The sequence below is a fragment of the Xenopus tropicalis genome, chromosome 9 (assembly GCF_000004195.4).
Source record: "Xenopus tropicalis strain Nigerian chromosome 9, UCB_Xtro_10.0, whole genome shotgun sequence".
Taxonomy (NCBI): domain Eukaryota; kingdom Metazoa; phylum Chordata; class Amphibia; order Anura; family Pipidae; genus Xenopus; species Xenopus tropicalis.
In genome coordinates, this window is record NC_030685.2 from 5,724,735 (window position 1) to 5,743,312 (window position 18,578).

The window sequence follows — 18,578 nt, forward strand, 5'->3', positions numbered from 1 at the left end:
TAAGGAGTGAGAGAGTCTACCCCCAGCACTGGGGTAACTGTGCCACCGGCCAATGGGTAAGGAGTGAGAGAGTCTACCCCCAGCACTGGGGTAACTGTGCCACCGGCCAATGGGCAAGGAGTGAGAGAGTCTACCCCCAGCACTGGGGTAACTGTGCCACTGGGTAAGGAGTGAGAGAGTCTACCCCCAGCGCTGGAGTAACTGTGCCACCGGCACAGAGCCCAAATGTACCAGAAACAATGTTCTGTAAGATTCCAATGGGCTGAACCATTCCCAGGGGTGAGACAATGGCTACATACCCACCCCCCCCCACCGCCAAGGAACGGCCCATATTCAACATGGAACCGCTACACACATATAAAATGTTTATCTTTGCAAACACAGACTCAGGGGTCTGAGAAGAGAGAACAATTCATTCCTACTCTCCCAGGGCAAAGAGAGATGGATGGACCCCCCTACCTTTTCTTTTACTGCTAATTTTGTTCTCAAGAATAACAACCCTGTTTTTTTGGGTAACTTAACTAAAGGCCGCAGACATGAATATATAGTCACACTGTGTGACAGCCCCCTAGGGAGCCCATAGAAAGATGCTGATTGCTATTGTAACCCATGGGAGGGGACAGCTGTGATAGCCCCGCCCAGCACTTCCCATGGGAGGGGACAGATTCAGAACAAGAGGTTAATCCCTGTGATAGCCCCGCCCAGCACTTCCCATGGGAGGGGACAGATTCAGAACAAGAGGTTAATCCCTGTGATAGCCCCGCCCAGCACTTCCCATGGGAGGGGACAGATTCAGAACAAGAGGTTAATCCCTGTGATAGCCCCGCCCAGCACTTCCCATGGGAGGGGACAGATTCAGAACAAGAGGTTAATCCCTGTGATAGCCCCGCCCAGCAGTTCCCATGGGAGGGGAAAGAATCAGAACAAGAGGTTAATCCCTGTGATAGCCCCGCCCAGCACTTCCCATGGGAGGGGACAGATTCAGAACAAGAGGTTAATCCCTGTGATAGCCCCGCCCAGCAGTTCCCATGGGAGGGAACAGATTCAGAACAAGAGGTTAATCCCTGTGATAGCCCCACCCAGCAATTCCCATGGGAGGGGACAGATTCAGAACAAGAGGTTAATCCCTGTGATAGCCCCGCCCAGCACTTCCCATGGGAGGGGACAGATTCAGAACAAGAGGTTAATCCCTGTGATAGCCCCGCCCAGCAGTTCCCATGGGAGGGAACAGATTCAGAACAAGAGGTTAATCCCTGTGATAGCCCCACCCAGCAATTCCCATGGGAGGGATCAGATTCAGAACAAGAGGTTAATCCCTGTGATAGCCCCGCCCAGCAGTTCCCATGGGAGGGATCAGATTCAGAACAAGAGGTTAATCCCTGTGATAGCCCCGCCCAGCAGTTCCCATGGGAGGAGACAGATTCAGAACAAGAGGTTAATCCCTGTGATAGCCCCGCCCAGCAGTTCCCATGGGAGGGATCAGATTCAGAACAAGAGGTTAATCCCTGTGATAGCCCCGCCCAGCAATTCCCATGGGAGGGATCAGATTCAGAACAAGAGGTTAATCCCTGTGATAGCCCCGCCCAGCACTTCCCATGGGAGGGATCAGATTCAGAACAAGAGGGTAATCCCTGTGATAGCCCCGCCCAGCACTTCCCATGGGAGGGGACAGACTCAGAACAAGAGGGTAATCCCTGTGATAGCCCCGCCCAGCACTTCCCATGGGAGGGGACAGACTCAGAACAAGAGGGTAATCCCTGTGATAGCCCCGCCCAGAACTTCCCATGGGAGGGGACAGGTTCAGAATAAGAAGGTATTAGCTGTGATAGCCCCGCCCAGCAGTTCCCAGGGGAGGGGACAGATACAGAACAAGAGGGCAATCCCTGTGATAGCCCCGCCCAGCAGTTCCCAGGGGAGGGGACAGATACAGAACAAGAGGGTAATCCCTGTGATAGCCCCGCCCAGAACTTCCCATGGGAGGGGACAGGTTCAGAATAAGAAGGTATTAGCTGTGATAGCCCCGCCCAGCAGTTCCCAGGGGAGGGGACAGATACAGAACAAGAGGGCAATCCCTGTGATAGCCCCGCCCAGCTGTTCCCAGGGGAGGGGACAGATTCAGAACAAGAGGTTAATCCCTGTGATAGCCCCGCCCAGCAGTTCCCATGGGAGGGGACAGATCCAGAATAAGAGGTTAATCCCTGTGATAGCCCCGCCCAGCAGTTCCCATGGGAGGGGACAGATCCAGAATAAGAGGTTAATCCCTGTGATAGCCCCGCCCAGCAGTTCCCATGGGAGGGGACAGGTTCAGAACAAGAGGGTAATAGCTGTGATAGCCCCGCCCAGCAGTTCCCATGGGAGGGGACAGGTTCAGAATAAGAAGGTAATAGCTGTGATAGCCCCGCCCAGCAGTTCCCATGGGAGGGGACAGATTCAGAACAATATATGAGTCACTGTAATAGCCCCACCCTGGCATTTCCATGGAATGGCCCCGCCCAGGAGTTCCCATGGGAGGAGTCAGACTAAGAATCCCTTGTTTACTCCTTGGGAAGGGGAATAAAAAGACAGCGCACACAGGTAGACTTTCCATATTAATTTATGTGTATCACCCCCGTCCCTCACTGTGAGCATTACAGGTTCCCAGAACTCTGTACAATATAAATTAACCCCACGGCTGCACAGCGCTGCAGGCCGACGCCGCCCAGGGAATGAGCCCCAATAACAGCCTTATAGGAGGGCGGCGTAAACCCGTTTCAAGCGAATGTGCTGCCCCTAACGTATCCCCCCCCCCCACCTGAATGTTTATAATACTAGTAATAGGGGGCGGTGATCTTCTAACTAGGGATAGGGCCGATGTGTTATGTCTTATCTCTATAAGAGACACCCCCGACAGTGTCCAAAGTCCCGTTAAAGCACCATTAATATTTCACAGAAGTGCATCTGCTAAAAAAGGGTTATTTTTCCTTGGATTATTTTTTTTTTTTTCCTTTTTTTGCAGTTTTTATAGAAAAACGAAATGAAAAAGAAAAATCAGTTAAGTGAAGGAACAAAGAAAAACCTGTACCACTTTTGCTTACAATTTAGAAAGTGTCGGCGTCCGGTCGTTATTAAGCTTTCTTATTTACAGGCGGACAAGTCATTAAAGTGTTTATGGCACACAGATAAACGTGAAAAACAAAAAAAAACGGAACCTCAGTCTTTTTTTTCCAGGAGGCGGAGCGGTTCCATGGCAACGGGGTAGTGCCTTTACCGACTTTGGTCACTTTCATGTGACTTCCACCATTAAGTTGCCCATGGGTTGAGGCTCTAGTAGGTCGGTGTCTTGGCTGCTATGGGTGAGTTGATGTTGTTCGAAGGTGGAGCGGCAGAAGAAGCGCTTGCTACAGAGTTGGCAGGTGAATGGCCCCCCTTGCTCGTGGATCTTACGATGAGTGGCTAAGTGGCTGGCAATACGAAAGGCTTTCCCACAGTCCGGACACGGGTATCGATGGATTCGGAGGTGGTTCTTCAGGGCAAGGAGGTTGAAGAACTCTTTGTGGCAGTCGGGGCATTGGTACACCCCAGTGCTGTGGGTTTTACGATGGTTGAGCAAACTCCCTGCGTGCCGGTAAGACCGGTCACATTGGTTACACTTGAACCTACGTTCCTCTTGGCTATTCGAAGAACCGAGTTTAGAAGCATCTTCGGCAGAACCTGAGGGATCCTCCTCGCAGGTCTCCGTACCTTCAGCGGGCACATCGAGGGAGGAAGGAACAGTCTGAGTAGTGAGCGAAGTTGTGTGGCTCCGCTGGTGGTGCCGAAGCGTCAGCTTGCTGCTAAACCCACGGTTGCAGGTTGGGCAATGGAAAGGCCTTTCGCCGGTGTGGACTCTGTGATGACAAATCAGCTCTCTGGAAGAGCGAAATGCTTTGCCGCACTCAAGGCACTGGAAGCGTTTCTCTGCCGTGTGGGTTCGGAAATGGTTCTTCATCGCCATGGGATTAGAGAACTGCTTAAGGCAGACGGAGCATTTGTACAGTCCGGTCTTGTGAGTGTTCTTGTGGTTGAGCAGACTTCCGGCGTGGCGATAGGTACGGGCACACAAGTTGCACCGGTAAGGCCGTTCCTCCGTCTGCTGTATCTGTGCTGGATCTAGAGACACGCCCACTTCATTCACGCCATTTTCCGCTTTTACTGGACTTTCATTAACACCGGTTTCCATGCACACGTGACATTCCAGGTCATCGTAACCGACAAATACTATTCCACAATGGCTACATTTGGTCTGTAACGAGGCTTTGGAGGGATTGTCCTCCAGTTCCTGGGTAAATGCCGCAATGGTTCCTGGAAGACCTGCGCTCATGCCAACAGTTTCTCCTGCTGAGGTGCCATTTTCTTGCTTGATCTGCCCTTTGATATGGACGTGCTGATGTCTAATCAGCTGCCGCTTCCACTTAAAGCTCTTGCCGCACTCTCCACAAGCGTGCCTCTTTGCTTCGTAGTGAGTTCGCTGATGGTTTTTCATGGCCATGAGGTTTGGGTAGGTTTTGCCACAAACAGAGCAGCAGTAGTGTCCCATGGTGTGGCTTTTCTTGTGGTTAAAAAGACTACCTGCATGTCGATACGAACGCCCACAATCCTTACACTGGTAAGGCCGGGCGTCAGGATCCCTCTTAACCGAAGCCCCAAGTCCGATTTGGTCTCTTCCTTCCTTATCTTTAACAGAAGACTCTTTCCGAACATTGGAAGCCGGGACGCCGTCACTTAGTGACTTTTGCAACGCAGAGCCCCTGCGAGATCGGGCAACCCGGCGATTGCGTCGGCCAGGCCTTTTAGCTGAAGCTTTTTCCTTGTGTATTCTTTGGTGTGTTTCCAGCTGTTTGCGTAGGCGAAAGGCTTTGCCACAGTCCACGCACTTGTGCCTCTTCAGCTCAAAGTGGATGCGGTTGTGATTTTTCATAGCCATAAGGTTAAAAAAGGGCTTCTGACAAATAGCACAGCGGAAGATGCCAGTTTTGTGAGTTTGTTTGTGGTTAATGAGACTTCCAGCGTGCCTATAGCTCCTTCCACACACTTCACAGCGGAACGGACGTTGCTGAGACGCCTCTTCTGCCTCCCCTTTCTGACCAAACCTGTCAAGAGACAGGGGAGGAGTTTCTTTAATGTCCACTTGGTCTACGGTATTTGCAGGCCTTGTTTCTTTATTGCACTTGGCGCTATCGCAGCTGTCGGACTGATGTTTCAGAAGCTCGTCGACAAAAAGGAACACCTTGTCACAAAACGGACATATTTGAACAGGTTTGTCCGAAGCCTCCGACGCATTCTGAGAATCCCTTTTTGCTGTGTTCTGAGCAGCTTCTTCTAGGCTACGACTTGCAACTAGTCTCCTCCTTCTGCCAGACTTTCTTGAAGATCTGACTCCAGCAGGCCGACTTAAAGACTTGTAACGGGTTTTGTGGGTTTGGAAAGGAAGATGGACTGAGCCGTGGCTTTGTAAACCTAGGTTACTAAGTAGTGGGTTGAAGCATTCGTTAGAGTTTTCCTGGGAAGAATAAGGATCTGGTAGGGGGACACTAGAAGCAGAGGAACTGTTCGGAATCTCTCCATTATTATCGTGTGGGCTTTGCGGCTGCAGCTCCTGAATATTGCTGTACGATGCCCCCGTTTTACACTTGGGATGATGCCGCAGGTGGTTTCTAAAAGCCGCTAGGTTGGGGTACTGCCTGGAACATACAAAGCATTTAAAGTTGCCCACCAAGTGAGTCTTTTTATGGTTTACTAAGCTCCCTCCGTGTCGATAAGACTTTCCACACTTGTCGCAAGTATATGGCCGACGCTCTTGACTTTCGTCATTATTGGGAGGCTCAGCGGGAGTATTTTCTTCTTCTTCTTGCTTTATATCGGTGTTTGCTTGCACATTTGTATCCTCTAGATCCACTTCAGCATGGACGGGGCTTTTATCTGCAGGAGGTGCTTCATCAGCATGACTTAAACTGTGGGCCTCTAAACTTGCCAAATCATCATAGGTTTTTCCACAGAAGCCACATATATGGGATAGATGAGGACCTCCGTCAGACACTTCAGTGGACTCCCCGCCTTCCATCTCATTGTTTATGCTTCTTAGCAGCTCTTGCTCTGATGTGTGCATAGGGAAGGTAAACTCTTGTATCTGTTCATCGTCAGTAGGGTTACCAGGGAGACTACTGATCACCTGATTTTCATGGGCAACCTGGTGCTGATGGAAATCGGCTTCGTTTGAGAATATCATTCCGCAGTGACCACAGTCGTAGCGATTATCAAAGGATGGAAGGCTGCCTACATGTTCCCTATCATCTGACCCATCTGAGGCTTCTCGGTTACCATTCCTGAGAACCTGGAGCTTTGTATGAGATACAAAATGGTTCCTTAAGGATAACAAGTCAGGATATTCTTTGGGGCAGAATGAACACTGGTAGATACCAGTCTGATGAGTATGTTTGTGATCAGTTAATTCGACAGAACTCGTAAACTGCTCTCCACACTCTTCGCAGGAGTAATTGTGATCGGTCATATTGTCTGTAGAATCAATGTCTTTATTTTCGGGATCTTGATCGGTCTTCCTATCAAGTTCTGAGGACTTTAAACCTTCCCAGTCATTATAGTCGTCAATACTCATAAAACAGGATTCTTCTTTTTCTTCTGTACTGGTCACATTCAGTTCCATCACACCCGAATCTTTCCCCTGATCCCAACTATCCCCCAGCAGAACGTGCATCTCCTGATGAGACACGAGGTCCTGCTCGCTTTGGAATACTTCATCGCAATTCCCACAGTTGAACATTTCCTTGCTTCCCTGGGAGTAATACATATCAGGAAAGAGAAACCCGGAGCTGTCACTTCTTTCTCCTTGTCTTCTTTTAAGTTTGTGGTGAATTCGGAGGTGATTTTTTAAGGCAGCCAGGTTATGTACATGCTTGGAGCAAACAGAGCACACGTAGTCTCCTGTCTGATGTGTTCGCTTATGGTTGATTAAGCTACCTGAATGTCTATAGGACTTTTCACAAAGGTTGCATTCATAAAGCCTTTTTCCTGTTTGTTGTTCTTGGGCTTCTGGAATGTTTTCATGGGCCTCTGTTGCCTCTTTTGTTTCACAAATGTTGAACAAATCACCTTTTAATTCTGTCGGGGCAGCTGTAGAACTAGAGTCGGCCGCCGCTTTCACGCAGACCTGACTGTGAGTCTGAAAGCTTTCGGCACAATTAAAGAACTTCCCACAGGAGCAAGTGATGGAGAGCTCACCTGGTGTTTGCTCAGTGCCCTCTACATCAGTTGTGTAGGTCTCCTCTTCATTTAAACTAAATTGTAAAGATGTTCCATCGATAGGACTTCCCATATTCTGAGATTCATCCGACTTGTTATGAGGAAACTGATGGCTCTGTAGGGAGGTACTTTGTCTTCCGGAAGACCGTCTAGCATGGAAGCGGAGGTGGTTTCTCAGTGCCATCAGGTTGGAGTATTGCTTGGGGCAGATGGAGCACTGATAAACTCCTGTCTGGTGAGTTAATTTATGATTCAATAAACTGCTTTTGTGTCTGTAAGTCCTTCCACAGGCTTCACATTTATAAGGCCGGTCATCCTGTGTTGGGTCATGTTCTTCCACTCCAGAAGAGTCTGTCTCTTTTGAAATAATGTGGTCTTCTGAAGACTGTTCAACGCATGCAAAGGTATCCTGGAAATCATCACCTACGCTCTCTTTCCTGAAGCCTTCCCCAGGACTTTGCATTGTGCCCTGACGAGAACTCTGCTGTATCGACTCCTGAGAAGACAGATTTTCCACCTCCCTCTTGATTGCTTCTAGAATCGCAGGACCATTGGAGTAAGCAGAGTCCTCAATGCTGCCATGAGAACCCTGGAGATTGTCTCCCAAACAATTCTCCATGCCAGAGCCAACTCCTGCCTTAGGGACATCGTTGCAGCCATCTTTCATGAACTCTTGCTGATGAAACATTTGGTGCTGCAGAAAGTCTCTCTTGCACGATAATATTTCATTGCAAACCTCACACTTGTACAATTCCTCTGTACGGTGGAAGAGTTCATCAGAAAAGCTAACAGGTTCATAATAGCCGTCTTCCAAGCGCCTTCCCGCCCTGGACTTGAAGTGAGCTCGGACATGGTTTTTTAAGGCCGCCATGTTAAAAAGCTGCTTGGAGCACACAGAGCAACTGTACACTCCGGTTTGATGAGTTTTTTTGTGGTTAATGAGGCTCCCTGCATGCCTATAGCTTTTTTCACACAGTTGGCACTTAAAAGGTCGGCTTTCCAAGTTCTCCCCTGCTTTAGCTTCCTCTTCATCTGTACCTTCTGGCCCAGGTTGCTCTGATTGGCCCTGGCCAACTTTATCCTCTGGTCTAAAAGAATGTGTAAGACCTGCTGCACTCATATCATAAACTGTACTATCTTTGCATGAACCCTGAAGGCCAAGGTCTATACTAGTGTCTATACCAGTCTGTTGCCCATTGGTCATTCCAGAGGGACTTAATAGCATAGGATCTTGCAAACTACAAAGTCTATCAGGAGGCGTTTTTAGTGTCTCTTCATCTGAGATGCTGCCTTCTGAACCATCCAACATAGCCAGCTGTTCATCGCACTTCTCTTGTGCATTAAATATGGCTGGTTGTGGTGCTACAAGTGCTGCGTTGTTTACCGTAGCATGCTCGACTAGCGTTGCTATGGAACAGGGTGACTTCAAAAGCCTTGAATTTCTCGAGTCTGAGTGGAGACGGCAGTGATTTTTCATTGCCATAAGGTTCGAGAATTCCTTAAAGCAGACAACACACTGATAGACTCCAACTTTATGGCTCTGCTTGTGATTGGCCAGGCTACCTGCGTGCTTGTAGGCTTTGCCACACTGCTTGCATTTGTACCGGCGTTCCTCCGAGCTACTGTCAGCTACGTGGACATCCTTTAGCTCTGTGGCAGTTTCCAGTTCTTCGTCGTGGCTCGCTTCATACTCCACTGCGCCTTTTACATCTGGGTAATACTTTGAAATAAGTTGGGAGAAATCTCCTGGCACCATGGACTCGGCAATGTAATTCTCTATGTTACTAATCAAGCTGCTGTTTTCTGCCAGTACAGGAGCAGCGGAGTCCATGCTTTCTTGGCTGCCCGGTACATTTTCTCCGTTGGTCACGCAGTAAAAGGCATGGACTTCCTTGCGATGACTGGACAGTTGCCGCGCCATCCGAAAACACAGCCCGCATTCGCTGCACCTGAAGCGCTTTTCCTCAGAATGAATACGCAGGTGGTTTTTCAGTCCCATGGGGTTGGAGTATTCTTTCTGACAGATGAGGCAAGTGTAGAGTCCGATCTGATGGGTCTTTTTATGATTTACCAAACTTCCTGCGTGGCGGTAAGTCTTGTCGCACTGGTTGCATTTGTAGGGTCGCTCTTCCTTGGGAGACTGCAGGGGGCCCTCTAGCTCCGGCATGCTAGAGAAGCTCATTGGATGATCAGCTGCCTCGTCCAACTGGTCCGACCCAAAAAGTCCTTCATCCATATCCAAGGTGGAATAGATCAGATGCTTAACATGAACTCTCCCCAGTCACTGACGGTGGTCGCTCGGCCCTGAGCGCATCGCAGGAATCGCCTTCGGGAAGGGTGAGATCGAGGTAGGAAAAGAGCATTTTCAGCAGGTTTTCAAGATGAGAACTTTCCTTGATTTGCATCTCTGGTGACCTGGAGAGAAATTGCAGCGACACGTTAGGGATATTTAAAAAAAAAATAAAAATAAAACCGTTATATTATCATATTATATTAGTTTATATGATGTTAGGCAACCTATTAAAGAATCTCCCCAAACTGGAATATATTATATATATATATATATATCAGTAAATATTGCCCTTTTACAGCCTTTCCCTTGAGCCGCCATTTTGTGATGGGCTGTGTGCTCCCTCAGAGATCAGCTGACAGGAAGTGATGCAGCTTTAACTGTAACAGGAAGTAGTGTGGGAGCAAAAGGCAGAACTCTGCCCATTCATTGGCTGATGGGGCCTAGCATGTATGTGTGCCTTGGTTTGTTTGTGTGCACTGTGAATCCTATGGTCCCAGGGGGCGGCCCTTAGTAGTTAAAGGAGACATATTGGATAAATGGGAAAAAACGCTTATTTTGTAGGCAGTTATGAATAATATCCGGTGCTGGTTTCCCTTTGGGCTAAACATTAACCCTATCTGTAACAATGGCCCCTTTATTGGAGCTCCCTATAGATCCTCTCACTTCTCTGTCCGAGTTTGAAATGAAGAGTGGGCGTGTCCTAACAGTCCCTGCCAGAAGCACAGTAGGAGGGGGAGAGCCATACCTCCCAACTGTCCCGCTTTACGCGGGACAGTCCCGATTTTGCTACCCCATCCCGCTGTCCCGGATAGCCGCCGATCTGTCCCGCTTTTAAAGGTCTCCGCTCCCGTGACGTCACACGCATGTCTCCCCTTAGCGCCGCAGCTCTGCTCAGTTCAGTTCTAACATAAAGGCCTTCACAGTGCAGAAGCTGCGGCGCTAACAGGTGCGTGTGACATCACGAGGAGGAGAAGGAGAGCCCTGGGGCCCAGCCAGATGGTGGTAGGAGCAGGGGGAGCTGCAGAAAGCAGGGGAATGCTGGGGAAGACACTGGAGGAAGGTAAGGGGCAGCTGGAGAATGTTGGGGAGGACGCTGGGGGGAGCTGGAGAATGTTGGGGAGGACGCTGGGGGGAGCTGGAGAATGTTGGGGAGGACGCTGGGGCAGCTGGAGGATGTTGGGGAGGACGCTGGGGCAGCTGGAGGATGTTGGGGAGGACGCTGGGGCAGCTGGAGGAAGTTGGGGAGGACGCTGGGGGTAACTGGAGAATGTTGGGGAGGACGCTGGGGGGAGCTGGAGAATGTTGGGGAGGACGCTGGGGGGAGCTGGAGAATGTTGGGGAGGACGCTGGGGGGAGCTGGAGAATGTTGGGGAGGACGCTGGGGGGAGCTGGAGAATGTTGGGGAGGACGCTGGGGGGACCTGAAGGATGTTGGGGAGGACGCTGGGGGGAGCTGGAGGATGTTGGGGAGGACGCTGGGGGGAGCTGGAGGATGTTGGGGCGGATGCTTGGGGAAGCTGAAGGATGTTGGGGAGGACGCTGGGAGGAGCTGGAGGAAGGTAAGGGGCAGCTGGAGGATGTTGGGTGGATGCTGGGGAGAGCTGAAGGATGTTGGGGAGGATGCTGCAGTTGGGAGCAGCCCATAGTATGGGGACACTGGGGGAGGACCAGCAATATTTTAGGGGGTCCCTGCTCTAGCACCAATGCAAAATATAACACCTGGCTACCAGTATTTTAGGGGGCCCTGGCTACCAATGTCTGTCATGAGTCTGTCATTAAATACAGGTGCCACAGTGCATAATGAAATCCTTAGGGCCACAATATGTCATAAAATGATTCGGGCCACCGTGTCTGTCTTCTGGTGCAATTTGTGTATGTTATGCTTTTCAGACGTGGTTTTGTAAAATGGGCCTGTTTGGATGGGGGGCGTGACCAAAAAGTGGGTGTGGCCTAAAAATTGCCGCGCTAAGCGCGGCAGACATTTTTGTCCCTCCTTCTGCTTTTCAAATGTTGGTAGGTATGGAGAGCCAATCACAGCCCTGCAGTCACACAAGAAAAGACAGGCTTTATTTCCCTATCAGGTCAGCCTAGCTGCTGATTGGTTCCTATCCTACAGTGCAGGGTACGGAGGGCCGCCGGCTCCCCAGCTCATCCAGAGAATTCAGCCAGCAGGAAGTGGAACAGATGGGCGGGGCTAGTGGGGTTTGGGGGAATTTCTCAATAAATCAGTCAGAAACACAACTTTAAGCACAATCCTTCTATATCTAGAGGAGTATAATTCCCTGGTACATTCATCATTTTTATAGGATATGTCTCCTTTAAAATGGCAGTTTCCTATTTAGGATTACCCAATGGCACATACTACTAAACAAGTATATTTATATGAAAATGGTTTATTTAGATGAAGCAGGGTTTTACATATGAACTGGTTTATTTTTATAGAGACCGACATTGTTTGGGGGTATAGTACCAAATCAGTGAGTAGGGAAGGCAGTCTCAAGGTCATGTGACTGCTATCAGTTGAAGGCAGTTAACGGTTGGCCGAGTTCTTCTTCATTAGCTCAGGCAATTGTTAACTGCCTTCAACTGATAGCAGTCACATGACCTTGAGACCGCCTTCCCAACTCACAGATCTGATGCTTATGTGTCTATGAAACAAAAAGGAGGGGCTTGCGATACTGCCCCTATGAACAGAGCAGAAGGGGAGCGTAAGCGCCATATTACCTGAACACCAAAGCAGCAGAGTCCCATTCCTCTCGCACCGCATTCATTTGTTAAGAAGTCAGTCTCACAGTGCTGTCCCTACGGATAGAAAATAATCAGAATTACTTTGTGTGAATCAGTAAACATGTATTAAGTCAGTAACAGATGCACAGGAACGGCCTTTTATAGCTTTTTACGGCCCATTTTAGGGCAACAGGACATGCCTGGTGTTCAGGATTGTGTAGATCGAACATTTGGAATAAATACCCACAGAAGATCCCCATGGAAGTAACTAGGGGCAGTTTAAATAGCTTTGGCAGTGCATTTGAGCTTATTGTAGGCCAGACTCCGCCCACAGCCCTCCTCTCCTGTGACATCAGCGCACCTCTGTTCCTCCTCCTTCCGCCACTTATTAATATACTCGTGCCTGCTCCATCCTGCCCTGTTCAGAGACGGCAGAGAGGAGTGGGGCACTGGTATATAAGTAGTAATGGCTTTTCCGGGTCTTCTAGGAAGTTACCTCATCAGAGCAATCATGGCTGCCCGTGCTAATAACACCGCTAAACTCCTTAGGCAGAACAGCCTATTTTACTGTGTCCTACTCCATAACCCTAGACAATACAGTGAATTCCACCATTTTAATGTAAATTTCCCATGCAGTTCCAAGACTATAGTGCCTGTGAGCATGTTCAGCCAATGTGTGTAGCAATTAGCAAACAAACACAACATGGGCTCTTCCAGTAATGTCAGTAGACACAAGGCAAGCAAAGCCAGTGTGAGGGTCAAGCACACAGCCTCCCTCAGGGCCTTGGCATAGAAGGGGGCAGGTAAAGCAAATAGGGGCACTTACAGGGAGGGGAACCTACATTGTGTGGAGATGCTTTGTTTGGGGACACACAGCTTTGTGTTTCCTGCCTGATCCTTTGAAGAGCACAGTGACGATGGCAGTTGTGTAGGCAAGTTAGTAGGGGTCAACCAAAAGCCCAGCTAGAATGTACTATAGATATGTTACCGTAGCGCTATAGAGAGAACGTAGGTTACCATAGCGCTATAGAGAGAACGTAGGTTACCGTAACGCTATAGATAAAATGTAGGTTACCGTAGGGCTATAGAGAGAACGTAGGTTACCGTAGGGCTATAGAGAGAACGTAGGTTACCATAGCGCTATGAATATAACGTAGGTTACCGTAGGGCTATAGAGAGAACGTAGGTTACCGTAGCGCTATAGAGAGAACGTAGGTTACCGTAGGGCTATAGATAGAACGTAGGTTACCGTAGGGGTATAGAGAGAACGTAGGTTACCGTAGGGCTATAGAGAGAACGTAGGTTACCGTAGGGCTATAGAGAGAACGTAGGTTACCGTAGGGCTATAGAGAGAACGTAGGTTACCGTAGCGCTATAGAGAGAACGTAGGTTACCGTAGGGCTATAGAGAGAACGTAGGTTACCGTAGGGCTATAGAGAGAACGTAGGTTACCGTAGGGCTATAGAGAGAACGTAGGTTACCGTAGGGCTATAGAGAGAACGTAGGTTACCGTAGGGCTATAGAGAGAACGTAGGTTACCGTAGGGCTATAGAGAGAACGTAGGTTACCATAGGGCTATAGAGAGAACGTAGGTTACCATAGGGCTATAGAGAGAACGTAGGTTACCGTAGGGCTATAGAGAGAACGTAGGTTACCGTAGGGATATAGAGAGAACGTAGGTTACCGTAGGGCTATAGAGAGAACGTAGGTTACCGTAGGGCTATAGAGAGAACGTAGGTTACCGTAGGGATATAGAGAGAACGTAGGTTACCGTAGGGCTATAGAGAGAACGTAGGTTACCATAGGGCTATAGAGAGAACGTAGGTTACCATAGGGCTATAGAGAGAACGTAGGTTACCGTAGGGCTATAGAGAGAACGTAGGTTACCGTAGGGCTATAGAGAGAACGTAGGTTACCGTAGGGATATAGAGAGAACGTAGGTTACCGTAGGGCTATAGAGAGAACGTAGGTTACCGTAGCGCTATAAATAGAACGTAGGTTACCGTAGCGCTATAGAGAGAACGTAGGTTACCGTAGGGCTATAGAGAGAACGTAGGTTACCGTAGGGCTATAGAGAGAACGTAGGTTACCGTAGGGCTATAGAGAGAACGTAGGTTACCGTAGGGCTATAGAGAGAACGTAGGTTACCGTAGGGATATAGAGAGAACGTAGGTTACCGTAGGGCTATAGAGAGAACGTAGGTTACCGTAGCGCTATAAATAGAACGTAGGTTACCGTAGGGCTATAGAGAGAACGTAGGTTCCCGTAGGGCTATAGAGAGAATGTAGGTTACCATAGCGCTATGAATATAACGTAGGTTACCGTACCGCTATAGATAAAACGTAGGTTACCATAGGGCTATAGAGAGAACGTAGGTTACCATAGCGCTATGAATATAACGTAGGTTACTGTATCGATATAGTTAATACGGGCCGGGGAGGGAATATCTTGCACTAAAGATCCAGATCTGCTCTGTCTGTGAAATGCCACACACTCCGTATGTATGTTCCTCACCGCGGTGCCAAATATACAGGCTGTCAGCGAAAGCAAACTGCACCTAGAACATATTTAACCTTTTCCTGGCCTGTATAAAGCAGCACAGCAGGGACACGGAGCAAATGGCAGAGATTATTCTGTGTATTTACGCTGGCCGTGACATTTCTCTCCCATACGCACAATAATATCCATACAAGCCAGGCTATCACTATGGCATCCCCAACAGATAAATACAAAGCAGAACTGGTTGGTATAATATATAATCACTACATGCTGGCTGCAGATAGAGTGCAAGCTCTGAAGACAATACCCGCAGGTATATAATCTAGCCCAATGAAGCGCCACACAATACCTGCAGTGTTTCCCTAGCCTCGGGCAGTACAAGGGGTCGGGTCACAGAACAAAGGGACTGAATAAAGAGACTGTGCCGTAAGCACCTAAAGGGAGAAAGCCCTGAAATGGATAAGGGTTTGTTTCACTGCAGCCCGAGGACTGGTTTGGTGGCCAAAAAAACAATCATTATAGTTAAAAAAAAAAAAAAAATTATAGATAAACCCCTAACCCTGTAGGCAATTATGAATAATATCCGGTGCTGGTTTCCCTTTCGGCTAAACATTAACCCTATCTGTAACAATGGCCCCTTTATTGGAGCTCCCTATAGATCCTCTCAGGTCCCTGTCTGGGTTTCACATGAGGGGTGGGCGTGTCCTAACGGTCCCTGCCAGAAGCACAGTAGGAGGGGGAGAGCCAATCACAGCCCTGCACTCACACAAGCACAGGCAGGCTTCAGTTCCCTATCAGGTCTGCCTACCTGCTGATGTAGCTTTCAAATGGGGGTCACTGACCCCAGCAGGCAAAAAATGATTGCTCTGTGAGGCTCCAGTTTTATCGTTATTGCTACTTTTTATAACTTTTTTTTCTTTTCAGTCCCTCTCCTATTCATATATCAGTGTCCCATTCAAACCACTCCCTGGTTGCTAAGGTAATTTGGATCCTAGCAACCAGATAGCTGTTAAAACACCAAACTGTTTGCTCAACAAAAATGTAAATAATTAAAAAAATAAACTACAAACAATAAAAAAATGAAGACCAATTGCAAATTGTCGCAGAATATTACTCTCTATATTATACTAAACCTTAACTCAAAGGTGAACAACCCGCTTAATTGCATCAGTCATTTGGCACAACTCTATGAATAGTGTCTGGCCGAGAGAGAAATGCAATGAAACACTAAACCTCTCTATAATACACAAGCCATACAATAAATGGCTGCCTGCACCGAACATACAGATTCCATAGAAACATACAATGACAAGTAAAGAGGGACCTGCCCAAAAGAACTGACAATCTAATCTAATACAGCTGCGTTGGCTTTATACAGGGGGGCAGTCCCACAAGCTTTGGCCACTCTCTTTTTATTAAACCACACCCACTTTAAACCACACCCATATTAACACAGACATTTTTAAGACCGTATCCACATTGTAAATTATATCCTTAGAAACTGTGCTTAGTGATGTCATCAGTTACAGGTAAGTGATGTAATTTTTGTCACGACGACTCACTGAAACTTTTTTTTCATAATAAATATTAAAATTCACCTTTAGAAGTCACCTCGGCCTTCAGCCTCGTACCTTTATATGGTCAGATATATACATTTATCAATGCAAACCATTGTGCTACCATATAGATTGTAAGCTCTACGGGGCAGGGACCTCCATCCTCGTGTGTCTTTGACTCTTAACTTATTGCAACTGTATCTTGTATTTATTTGTATTTATTGTTATACTTTGTATTTATCTATTATTATCTTAATAACCCCCTGTTTGTATTAATGTATCCTACTGTACAGCGCTGTGTATATAAGTAGCACTTTATAAATAAACATATACATACATACATACATACATATAAGAACAAATGGATACAATAAAAACTAGCAAGCACTACATTATATATATATATATATATATATATATATATATATATATATATATATATATATATATATATATATATATTGGTATCTGCAATTCTCAGAGCCCACATAGTTATCCCAGCCATGGACACTGCATACAAACATTACTCCCTGAGCTCAAACATACAAGTAACTATAAGGCAAGTGGGAATGTGTAATGTCTGTATTGGGGAGCTGCTTACAATTAAACTTTCTTGCGCTATGGGTGGAGTTTAATGAAATCTGTCCCCCAATTCTATTGGATGAGAAACCCAGTATTTGGAGAAAAGGAGTTGGGCAGCGATGAGGGGGCAACTGGGGACCATGCAGACTTGGCTGAACTACAAGCATGGGATTCTGGGTATTGTAGTTTAGCAACATCAGGTGGAGAGCAGGGGGCCCATTGGTGCAATAGACACACTGGCTGGGGCAATACACTCACCTATTCCCATGGCTGGGGCAATACACACTCACCTATCCCCATGGCTGGGGCAATACACACTCACCTATCCCCATGGCTGGGGCAATACACACTCACCTATTCCCATGGCTGGGGCAATACACACTCACCTATTCCCATGGCTGGGGCAATACACACTCACCTATTCCCATGGCTGGGGCAATACACACTCACCTATTCCCATGGCTGGGGCAATACACACTCACCTATTCCCATGGCTGGGGCAATACACACTCACCTATTCCCATGGCTGGGGCAATACACACTCACCTATTCCCATGGCTGGGGCAATACACACTCACCTATCCCCATGGCTGGGGCAATACACACTCACCTATCCCCATGGCTGGGGCAATACACACTCACCTATCCCCATGGCTGGGGCAATACACACTCACCTATTCCCATGGCTGGGGCAATACACACTCACCTATCCCATGGCTGGGGCAATACACACTCACCTATCCCCATGGCTGGGGCAATACACACTCACCTATTCCCATGGCTGGGGCAATACACACTCACCTATCCCCATGGCTGGGGCAATACACACTCACCTATTCCCATGGCTGGGGCAATACACACTCACCTATTCCCATGGCTGGGGCAATACACACTCACCTATCCCCATGGCTGGGGCAATACACACTCACCTATCCCCATGGCTGGGGCAATACACACTCACCTATCCCCATGGCTGGGGCAATACACACTCACCTATCCCCATGGCTGGGGCAATACACACTCACCTATCCCCATGGCTGGGGCAATACACACTCACCTATCCCCATGGCTGGGGCAATACACACTCACCTATTCCCATGGCTGGGGCAATACACACTCACCTATCCCCATGGCTGGGGCAATACACACTCACCTATCCCCATGGCTGGGGCAATACACACTCACCTATCCCCATGGCTGGGGCAATACACACTCACCTATCCCCATGGCTGGGGCAATACACACTCACCTATCCCCATGGCTGGGGCAATACACACTCACCTATCCCCATGGCTGGGGCAATACACACTCACCTATCCCCATGGCTGGGGCAATACACACTCACCTATTCCCATGGCTGGGGCAATACACACTCACCTATTCCCATGGCTGGGGCAATACACACTCACCTATCCCCATGGCTGGGGCAATACACACTCACCTATTCCCATGGCTGCAGCAGCACAATCCTCAGCTGGAAATATTAGTGGAACAATCCAGATGTGTCCATGTCTCCCAGTCCCCAGGAGCAGCTGTGCCCAGAGAGTAGAATGGCAGCCTGGCAGCACAGAGAGGCAGGAGGGCCCCACAGGAGCCCAGGGGCAGGCCCACCCTGCGGGCTATGAATGGTTTATTGAGGGGCAGAGG

At 48.4% G+C, this 18,578-nt stretch overlaps 1 protein-coding gene across 2 annotated transcripts; it reads right to left on the reverse strand.

Annotated features, from left to right (window-relative positions):
* Positions 1–1,430: 1,430 nt before the first annotated feature.
* znf646 (zinc finger protein 646) lies at positions 1,431–18,460 on the reverse strand. Of its 2 annotated transcripts, none has more exons than XM_031893161.1 (3): positions 18,373–18,460; positions 12,292–12,369; positions 1,431–9,690 (listed from the first exon to the last, which is right to left on the reverse strand). In XM_031893161.1, the coding sequence occupies exon 3, from the start codon at positions 9,509–9,511 to the stop codon at positions 3,263–3,265; it is 6,249 nt and encodes a 2,082-aa protein (XP_031749021.1). In that variant the 5' UTR covers positions 9,512–9,690; positions 12,292–12,369; positions 18,373–18,460; the 3' UTR covers positions 1,431–3,262. The 2 variants fall into 2 exon arrangements, with proteins under 2 accessions (XP_031749021.1, XP_031749022.1); XM_031893162.1 differs by having other exon boundaries at positions 18,341–18,378.
* Between the last annotated feature and the right edge of the window lie 118 nt (positions 18,461–18,578).

Bases quoted from the DNA above. Each gene is read 5' to 3' on its own strand.
- znf646 (XM_031893161.1), bottom strand. From the start codon at position 9,511: ATGGATGAAGGACTTTTTGGGTCGGACCAGTTGGACGAGGCAGCTGAT.